Here is a 10366-nt window from a genome sequence, read left to right as displayed (position 1 = left end):
CCTTCGTGCGGTCAATCTGATTTCCTTTGAATAAATAACACGTTTTACATACAAACCAGTTGACACACTTTTAATAATGGAGGGAGAAAATTACGTGGCTTCACTCTCTTTCCTTCTTTGTTAGTTGACTCTATAAAGACGACTGCTAATATTTCAAAACCAAGAAAAGAGGGTAAGGGAGACAGAGCAATGAAAAGGCTGCACTTGTGTGCTAGGCTGCTAGCTAGCTACTCAGGGGAACACAATTGGTCTCCTTTTGCGGTGTGATCACACGTGATCATGTATGGCCTCTGTGTGGGGTCTTGCGATTTGACTGTTTCTTTATGGCTCCGATTATTTGTGTTTCTCTATACTTACAAGGTGCACCTTTACGTTCACATGCATGATCCTATTACTATCCTAGAAATCCTTCAGAATGATGTGTCCCACAACATGGTGATTTTCCTTGCGTTCCGAACAGAGCTAAATATTAGATCCAGCAAGGAACATCTTACAGATGATCAAAAGGGTCCTAAAGGTGAACCCCAAAGAAATTCTGGAAAGGTTTGAGAGAAATAGAGGGAGACTAAAAAAACATGCGCATGAGCAACATAAGAGACATCCAAGAAGCATTGTAGATGGAAACGAGCTTTTGCTATTCTATGGCACAGCAATATCCTGTTGCACAACAATGCCTGTTGCAGCAAAAATTCCAAGGGATCCTGCTTGTAGGTATCTGCAGAATAATTCAATCTAATTTTGATACAGAATACACCAAGAACTGAAGGATTTGATTGAGTACAAGCAGCAATGAACTTTGTGATAACATAATACCCTTTTCAAAGAAAATGGAAAGGGCTGTAAGCCTGTAACTGTGTGCAGGATAATTGCTGGGACAGTGATCGATAAGGTTGATGGGATACAAACAGTGTGATTCCAGTGGAAGTGAAGGGGATGCACTCCAACCCAGAATCTGTGATCTTAAGAAATCCATGTGCTGTACTTCCCTGCTTTGTCATAGTTTTCGTCTGTGATTTCAGAAATGCATTCTAGGTGTCATTTCTTGTACTTAAACCATACTTAGTTTGACTAAACATTGCCAACAACAAATGCATAACAGCATGATACTCAAGCACTAGAAAACTATCAATGCACAAGTTAAGCAGTAGCTGGCATAGGTTCATTAAAACTCAACTCTCTTGTATTGCAACCTTAGCTAATATGCAATGCAAAAATGAGATCAAAGATAAGCAACAGAATATCTAGGAAAGACTGTAACAGGGCAAGTTTATTCCTGGTTAATCCGTGATATCACAACATTGCTTTGCTATTAAACTACAAACAACAACATGAAAGAGGGTCCTGTACCTCAAATTGCCATATGAAGAATAGACTTGTCAATCTGATATCCATGTATCATCTCCATGCACAAGAGGCAACCAAAGGTCGGTTCATCCAGCCAAGAAAGAGAGCTCCATCTCTCTCTTCAAGAGTATACTTTTCAGAGTAGTTCTCCAGCAGAATCTTGATAGTAGAATTGACAAAAGAGCTTAGTGGATAAGGTGTAAATCCAGCCATCTCAAACCGAGATCTCCACTTGCCAAGAGGTTCATGGCGTTCAACTCTCTCAGCACCCTCACACGCTACAATATTAACAACCTCCCGAGCAAGACAGTGCTGTTCAACACTGATTCGTTCCTTGTTTTCTCTTGGTAATGTAACATCAATTGATTCAAAGATAGCTAGATAATAGTTTAGTGTCTCAACAAAACGGGCAAAGAAAGGGACTGTATTAGTATTAGATTCTTGTTCAACAAGAGTTACCACCTTGGGAGACAAGGATTTAACCAACCTCAATAACCTGTCCCGATGATTTTGAGTGCCCACACTTTCATCTGGCAAGTGGTGGAGCGTTAATGCAAAATTAACTGCCACAGCTTCCCCAGGTTGAATTCCAAGATTTTCAATTTGAATTTCAGAAGCAGAAACTCCAGCAGTATGGAACTCAAATGGTACCTTGTATGACTCAGCGAGCTTCAACAGTCTCTTCCCCACTATCTCAAGTCCTCCTCCCCGGGCATAAGCTGATGTGGAATCATCAATTCCTGTAATCCGAATACGTGGGGGTCCTCCAGGCCGACCTGCAAGAGCCTGGATTAAGGTGACCCACTGGCTGCCTTGCGCAATTTGAAAATCAATTATATGGACACTAATTTCATCCTTCATTGCATCAGCAATTGCTCCATTTGCTGACATATACCCAAACTTGAAGTATGGGCAGGCTTCATAGAGTAAAAGCATGTAGGAAAGGAGATCAGCACCAGCAGGCTCCTTACACCTCAGGGCATTGTAGATAGAACTTCCTGATGATGCCAACCTTGCAACAAGGCCTTCCAGCATGTAAGCTCCCAAACGTTGGATAGGCTCACCAGTAACTGACACCATCTGGCGTAACTCTGACATTAACCATTCAACCGTGAACATATCACCATTTGCAATGGCTAGAGCACAAGTGCAAAGTGCTTCTTTCAAGTCTCCTCTGGACATCATCTCAACCAAAAACTTCCATTTCTCTGCCTCAGATACAATCTGGTTGGGTCCAGGCATTGCAGTCATGCTGTACATGTCAAGATTATCTGAATCAGGCCCCAGCATAGCAGTTTCAAGTTCTCTTAACTTGTGGGTGACATAAGACTCACTTGTTGGTGAACCACAAGCATTCTCAGAGGAATCCTGCAGATCTGAAGGATATGACTGAGAATTTGGCTGTGAAACCACACTTTCATTTGGCGAGAAACTAGCTGTGGATGGAGAATTGTGAACTGGGTAAGCACTAGTTTCAGAGGATGATTCTAGGGTACAGTATTGATCAGCAGTCATAGCTGAAAGGTGCGTCCCTTGACTTCCTGCATCAATATTCTGGATGGGCGGCCAACAATAGGACTCCTGATATTGCATAGGTTGGTCACCATACCTACGAGACCCATCTGAAATTGTTTTCTTCTGGGATTTTTGCATTGTAGAATAGCCAATTTGTTGCCAACAAAGCTCTTCACAGCAATACCAGGAAACCTTTCTGATACAAATTTTCTCAAACCTAGACAAATCTCAAATATTGTTTAGAGTGAATAGCATGATTCCATCATCATTTTTCAGCTAACAAATAGATTCTTGTAGGCACTGATATCATACCAAGACACTGGCCTAATCTGAAAAGAGTTAAGAAAAAAGACTATTATAGCAAATGTGATTAAAAAAAAAAAGGGCAACGCATATCATAGTGCTCATAGTGGCGGATAAGAAGAAATAAAGTTTACACAAATAGTTGTACATGTGCAACAAATACTAGAAGCATACCATGAAGGAGTGGAGTTATTTGTTTGTGGACCAAAAACATGATTAGCTCCATAACAAAGTCCTTGCAGGTTCAGTTTTTCACAGGGCAAAACGAATATATCCTCCACTATTCAACTACCACTTTATACTTGTTTGACTCAAATTGCTAGTTAACAGTCTTTTGATTGTAGTGATTAGCTTTTCTTAAGAAGGGAAGGTAGTTGATGCTAAGAAATAAATCGTGGCCATGATAGCCTTCCTGAACCTGCTCCCAGGAAAGGAAACGCAGGTGGAGATGGTAAAGCAAATCCTAGTTCTTCTCAATCTTCCTCTAAGAACATCAAAGTAGACTCATCTCGCATAGATGACATATATCTATCAAGTAGTCCAACCGACCGTATTTGAAGAGAATTTGAGGACACTAGAAGGAATAAATAGCTGAATTTGACTTTCCAAAAGTTTCTGAGAGATGGTGGAAACCATCAATCATTTCAGCAATCTGGAAGTATTTCTGAAGGTTGTACCACAAATAGTTGCATGTGAAACAGATTCCAAAGAAAAATTTACATCAAGAAGTTAAAACCTGTTTATACCAAAACAGGATCGGAAAGCTATCTTAGCAAGAAAGATAGCATAACTGAGTGCAATAGATAATTTCTAACACATATTCTTGGGATATGCATAGTCCTATTAACAAAAATCCAAACACCAAACTATTCGAGCAGTTTTTAGACCAAAATCCTAGCAGATCAAGCAATTAAACAAAAAAAAAAGAGTTCTAAAATAATACGTACAGTATTGCCAGCAAAGCAAGAATATAAGCATTTCAGATTTGCAGGGGTGAAGAACCAAAACGAATTTAAGAATAATACTTTCAAAACCACCTTCATGTTCCCAATTCTTATGAAAGTGGAACACAGAAGTACAGATCGCCAAGAATATACTAACTGTAATCCATTTAAGCACAAAATCGTGACTGGGGCTGGTAAACTCTAGCAGCTTTGACCACCAATGGTGCATTTATATGACTTTCAAGAAATTAAATTAAAATACTTTACTCTAGCATCAATAACAAATTCCCCACTTTGCAAGCTAGTAGGAAAATTCCCATAACAAAGATTCGAACTCATGTAATAAATATTGCTTTGTAGGAGACAGGAAGAATATTAATCGACAGCAGAAAAGGGTAACACAAATCAAAGCAAAGCAAAACGAAAAAAGAAAATCCATCTTTTAAACCACTTTCAAAAACAAAAACTTTAAACTGCAATTTCAGCTCAGCATAAATAAATAAATAAGAAGAAGAAGAAGAAGAAGCAGCAAGATTGAGATATCATATAGTAGGGGAGCTTAAGAGGGATCAGAATTCTGATGGGTTTTCATTGCTGGCATACATACCTTCTTAGATTTGCACTTTCTTTTCACAGGCTTGACTTCCTCTTCTGCTTCCCTCTCTCCCTCTCTGAGCCACCAACAAAAGCCCTATGTATAAACACAGGTTATAGCCAGTGTGAGCAGATGGTCTGTCGGTTTCCTTCCCACAGAACCAGACAGGCGCAGAATTTATAACAGCATATAACCTTTTAATCTCTCAGAATTACACTTCTGCCACTGGATTGGTGATTTTTTCCTCTGTATAATCAAAACTATTTGTTTTTCCCCTTCTTTTTTATTGGATTCTAAATCCAATCTGGCCAGCAGTAGATAGTCAAAGATCGAAGCAATGGTCAGAAACCAGGTTGGTTGGTATATAAAAGTCTCGGAGAATTCTAAATAAGAGGTAATGTTTTTAAAAAATTAATTTTAACTGATGTTGAAACTAGTTTGAAGATCCGTGAAATTAATAATAAATTAATAAGTTCCTGCGTTTTATTAATAAATAAATTACGATAGAAACTGCATTTATTTTCTCTTTTGTCTTTCTATTCCCAATGCTACGTAGAAAAGAAAGACAGTCCCCACGTGTGACATGGACCCACACGGTTACACTGCTGTTATAACGCCCCAACTTTACTTTTTGATTACCACATGATAAAAGTACACTTTTCTTCCCCCTTTTCCCTTCTCTTTCTATTCTATGCATCCTCGGGAAAAAAAAAAAGAAAAAAAAAAAAAGAGAGATTAATGGCCTTTGTTACGCCATAAATTTGCAATCATCATGACAAATGATTTTGAAAAATAGAAAGCAGCCTCAATTTCACTGACACGAGGCTTGGTTTTAAGTTTTAATCTGTTTTTTTATTAAAAAAATAAATTATTTTGTTAATATTTTTGTATGTACTTACTTATACCAAAAATAAATATATTTTAATAAAAAAATATTTTAAAAAACAATCGCTATTAATTTAAAAAACTATTTATATTTTTTTATTATGAAAGAATGCTATGTCCCACTTTAAAAAATATGCAAGATAATCGACATTTTCATATAAAATTCATTTTATTTCCAAAATTGAAAAGACATTAAGGAATAAGGAAAATTGATGGGAACTCGAATACCCATGAAAAGGGAAGATGATTAATGGCTTATGAAAATGAAGCTTTGGCTAAATAAATAAATAAAAACAGTTATTCTTAATAATTTTATTCATTGTTTTTTCTAAGAATATCTATCTTATAATTGATTTAAAAATAGTTTTAAAAAAAATTATTAAATACAGTTTACCCGGTTTAACCAGGTTACGCAAGAAGTCGCCATCTGAAAATCTTTTGCTGTAAAAAATGTTAAATTGCATTGCTTTTAAAACAATTTTTTTAAAAAAATCAAATTAAATTTTTATTGGATAAATTGATTTGACTGATTTGCAAGTATACCTGCCGAGTAGGCTGGATCCTACCTGGTCAGCTTCCACATGACTCATTAGGCTTGTTTGGTTTAATAAAACTATAAAGAAAATTCTTCACGGCAGCGTGAGGAAACTTGCTAGTTCTTACTCCTTTAGATTGAGAATTCAAGAAGTCTAGATTGACAATTTGCTTTATTTATTTATTTATTTATTTATTTTCTTTTCCCGCTATGCGTTTTATACTTTGTTCTTATATTTCTCTTATCACTAGATTTATGGTTCTGCTTGTCGGAAAAAAAAAAAGATATTGGAATAAGCATTACATCATGCAGATGCAATATTTGGCTTTGACTTTTCCCATGTTGGAATTTATTTGATCAACGGCGTCGTATACTAGTCAACAAATAGAAAACAATGTTACGTGAATTGTTGAATTCCCTCGTCTGTACTATGCATATGTGGCCATGGATGTCAACAAAAACATGAGGCAGTAAAGCGGCGAATATTATCACGAATCAAAGACTTTTAGGTTACAGATAAAACCCCACCCCAATACTGATTAGCAAGTATTTTACAAAGTCAAGATTGACGTGTTTTTTAAGCAAATTTTCTGAGACATTTATCATACACAGCACAGGCCAAACCTTTCTGCAATGTCCAGACAAATTCATTCATGGGAGACATCCTCTCATGGTCATATATTGTCTTTACGAACTTAATTTGTCAAGAGAAAAATTTGCCATAGATTTTCAAGATAATGATGCGGAGGAAGAAAAACCTGTAAGAATTCTACGTGAACAACAAGCGATGATGATCAGGGGATTTGCATAAGAAGTGACGTGATAACATAAGTTAAGAAAGTCACTTGAGTCGTGCTTGAAATACATACATACATATATATATATATACATATATATAGAAGATGAAATACGAAGGAAAAAAAATAAGAGAAAGAAAATAATAAAATAAAAGAGAGGAAAGAAATAAATACATGCGCATTGGTTACCCAATCCTCGATCAATTTATTTTTTATTACCCAAGCTTTCTCGTATAGCATAATCTTGTTTAGGGGTTAATCCAATCACTTAAACTAAATACAAAAACGTCTTTCTAGAAAAATTATAACCTAACCCAAAAATCCATCCACATACACGTGCCATAAAGAATAAGAATAAGCAACAATGTTTTACTAAAAAGCTCTCGCATAAGATAAGGATGAGCACAAAAATAAACTCGTCTAAGTATACATATCACCTACATATGTACATATAATAAAAAAAAAAAAAAAAAGTAGGACCACCCATAATAATAATAAAAAAGCTTATCTTCTCAACTCTAAGGGGTGTAACTTAACTAGTCAAGCCCTATATTTGCTCTCTAGAGATCACCAGTTCGAGTCTCACAAATCTCAGGGCCGCTGGAGGCTTACATAGTCGTTAACTTTAGTGCTCATGAGATTAGTCGAGGTGCACGCAAGCTGACCTGGACACCCACGTTAATAAAAAAAAAAGGCTTATCTTCTTCTCCTCTTCATATTCTCTCTCTCTCCATCCCTTTTGATACAATCAAGACTACACCAGAAGATCCATAACAAGTTCTAATTATGTTAATTACAATATCAAAGACAAATAAGCTCAAAAATGCATTCAATGAGCTTATTCAAAATATTTGGGCCAGGACGGATTTCAATGAAGCAACATCAACAAGTGAACATAAGATCGTAGTTAATTTATTTCATGTACAAGAGGTGTATAATCTATCTACTTTATGAGCTAATTAATTTCACCAGTTAAATGCTTATTTTTTCTAGTGCATAGTTTTCTCTAACAAGCATAATCTTTTATCTGACTATCCAATCAGGCTGAAATTTTATCAGAAGGTTTTGTTCTATATTAGGTTATAATTCTAGAGTAATCAAACATCAGAAAGGCCTTGTGATAAGATCCAGAAGCTATTATGTGAGAATTATATTAGTTTCCAGGTTATTTAAGATTCTTTTTCTATTTTATTTAGAACTCTTTATTATTTTTCTAGCATTGTTTTGAATGTTTTTACATATTATAAATAGAGTTATTTAGCTTGTATTTAGGTTTTTTTTATGGACTTTGATTTTAACAATTATTATTATATGTATGAGGTTTTGCTTATACTTTTTTGTTCTTCATTAAACTACTATAACTTATCAAAGAATTAATCATGCTTCATGGCGTCTTCATACTTCTCATTTATGTCTATTTATATGTGTTGGGTGAGAGTTCAAATATTTAGTCTTTGTATCTCGATACAAATTATCATTGTGTCAAGCTTAATACCAAACCTGATCTTAGCTTCTTCTTATTTTAGGAAAAGTTGATTTGACTATGAGTTTCTATATTTTATATCCATAAGGTTCCCATGAGTTAGTATCGAAGCACAAATCTAAATCAGATTATATCCTTTTTATTTTTAAGTATTTGTATAATCCATTGTTGTTAAGTTCTTCTAGGAAAATAAGAGAATCAAGATTGTTAGTGCTAAAATATGTCTCCTTATTCATAAGTAAAATCATATATATGTCAAAAAAATAAACACTCCTGATCTTGCTTTCTTTTGTATAGAAACTCAAGTGTTTACCTATATTTTCTACACTTTTTTCTTTTCTCATCCTTATTTTCTTCTCTCCACTCTCAGCTTTGATTGATTTTTTTTCTCCCTTAACCGAATCTCTAAGTCTTTTCTCTCATTTCTTATTCTTTTTTACGGCTAACTTTATTTTCACTCTTTAAACTTGCAACCTCATTTAGTTTATTTATCTCCTTGGTTTTGCTTTCTCTTTTCAGCTTTAATTGGTCTTCTTTAAGCATTTGAAGCTCTTTTTTTGCTAATTTTTACCTCATATAACACTATATGAAAATAATAACTTATAATAATTTCAAATATGCACGCCTTACTAACTACTTTTGTATAAATTTTTGCATTGTAACCACGACTTCACATTGTTGTATTAGCATTTCAACTTCACTTTTCCTTTTCAATTTTAATTGGTCTTCATAAAGCTATCTAGGCGATAATGATACAAGTGCGTATGTTCTTCCTTCCTTCTCAAGAAAATATCTATTTTTAAATCATCATGCTTGGTTTTCTTATCAAATTATCAAGGTCTCCCTAATAAGATGTGACTTGCATGCATTGGAACTACATCATACAAAACCTCGTCAACATACTTTCCAATAAAAAAAACAGAACCAATACATGTTTAGTCATTTTCACCTCACTATAATCATTTAATAATTGTAACATATAAGGTCTCTTATGCTTAATCGTATACAAGTTTAGTTTAGTTTAGTAACAAAGGTAGTACAAGATATATTAGCACAACTTTCACGATCTATAATCGAACTAAACACCTTGTTTTGTATATGGCAACGTGTATGAGAGATGTTCTCTTTTTTGCCACAAGTTCTACCTTGGCCAAGACTAACATTCTTTTGGATTTGATTCTGCCCAAATCGATCTCTATTTCGCACGGATGCAAAATCATAGTCATCATTATCTATATCTATGTTTTCATCCATAAAATCAATAATTTTAGTTTTAACATTCCATATAGTGTTTCCTCTTCAATCATCCCCTATCCTCAATCTATATGTCCTACTATTTCATTGTCTCATCAAAGCCTTCTTATCTTTCAGATCTTTTATCACCTTATTTAGAAGTTCAAGTTGTTAAGTGAAAACTTGCATCTGAAAGATATTATCTGATTCGGTGTTACAGACTCATGATTTTAAGATATTTTTTAAATCTATAAAAATTGATTACTAGCAAGAAAAATATATCCATAAAACTCTTGTGTTTCACACTATTCAAGACTTTTCACTCAATTGTTCTCACTACACCTTTTACCTTTCAACTCACCTTTTTACGATTCTTTCATAACTAAAAATCAACGAACCAAAGTCACTAGCTATCATAACACAATCAAATATATATAAAATGACTCAAGAATTAATAAGTTATTGAAAATAAGCAAAATAAAACTATGATTATGATTTCACGAGTAACAAAGCAAATTCGTATTAAATATGGACAGTATGAAGAGTCGAAATAAAACAGAAGAAAAAATTAATGAAAGCACTTATTTGACTCCTAAATAACCCAAATATAATAGAAATAAACTAAATAGGTTGAAACAAATAGTAACAAACACATTTTTATAACTTGACACAAATCTAACCCATTACTCAATTTTAAACACCAAAATTCAAACCCAAACCAAATGATATCAG

At 34.4% G+C, this 10366-nt stretch overlaps 1 protein-coding gene across 3 annotated transcripts; it reads right to left on the bottom strand.

The window, feature by feature from the left end:
* Window positions 1-611: 611 nt before the first annotated feature.
* On the bottom strand, window positions 612-5015 carry LOC133669108 (scarecrow-like transcription factor PAT1). Of its 3 annotated transcripts, XR_009833845.1 has the most exons (4): window positions 4714-5015; window positions 1348-3188; window positions 814-1007; window positions 612-715 (listed from the first exon to the last, which is right to left on the bottom strand). XR_009833845.1 is itself a non-coding variant. In XM_062089134.1 (3 exons), exon 2 carries the CDS (start codon window positions 2995-2997, stop codon window positions 1396-1398), a length of 1602 nt encoding a protein of 533 aa, XP_061945118.1. In that variant the 5' UTR covers window positions 2998-3188; window positions 4714-5015; the 3' UTR covers window positions 612-1007; window positions 1348-1395. The 3 variants fall into 3 exon arrangements, 2 of the variants coding, with proteins under 2 accessions (XP_061945118.1, XP_061945130.1); XM_062089134.1 differs by having other exon boundaries at window positions 612-1007; XM_062089146.1 differs by having other exon boundaries at window positions 612-1007; window positions 1348-3076.
* Between the last annotated feature and the right edge of the window lie 5351 nt (window positions 5016-10366).

This window comes from Populus nigra, chromosome 1 (genome assembly GCF_951802175.1).
Source record: "Populus nigra chromosome 1, ddPopNigr1.1, whole genome shotgun sequence".
NCBI classification, from domain to species: Eukaryota; Viridiplantae; Streptophyta; class Magnoliopsida; order Malpighiales; family Salicaceae; genus Populus; species Populus nigra.
Note: the sequence above shows the minus strand (reverse complement) of the source record. Positions and strands in the feature narration are given on the sequence as shown.

What these genes read in the sequence shown, in the direction of transcription:
- LOC133669108 (XM_062089134.1), bottom strand. Translation starts at nt 2,997, where the DNA reads ATGCAAAAATCCCAGAAGAAAACAATTTCAGATGGGTCTCGTAGGTAT.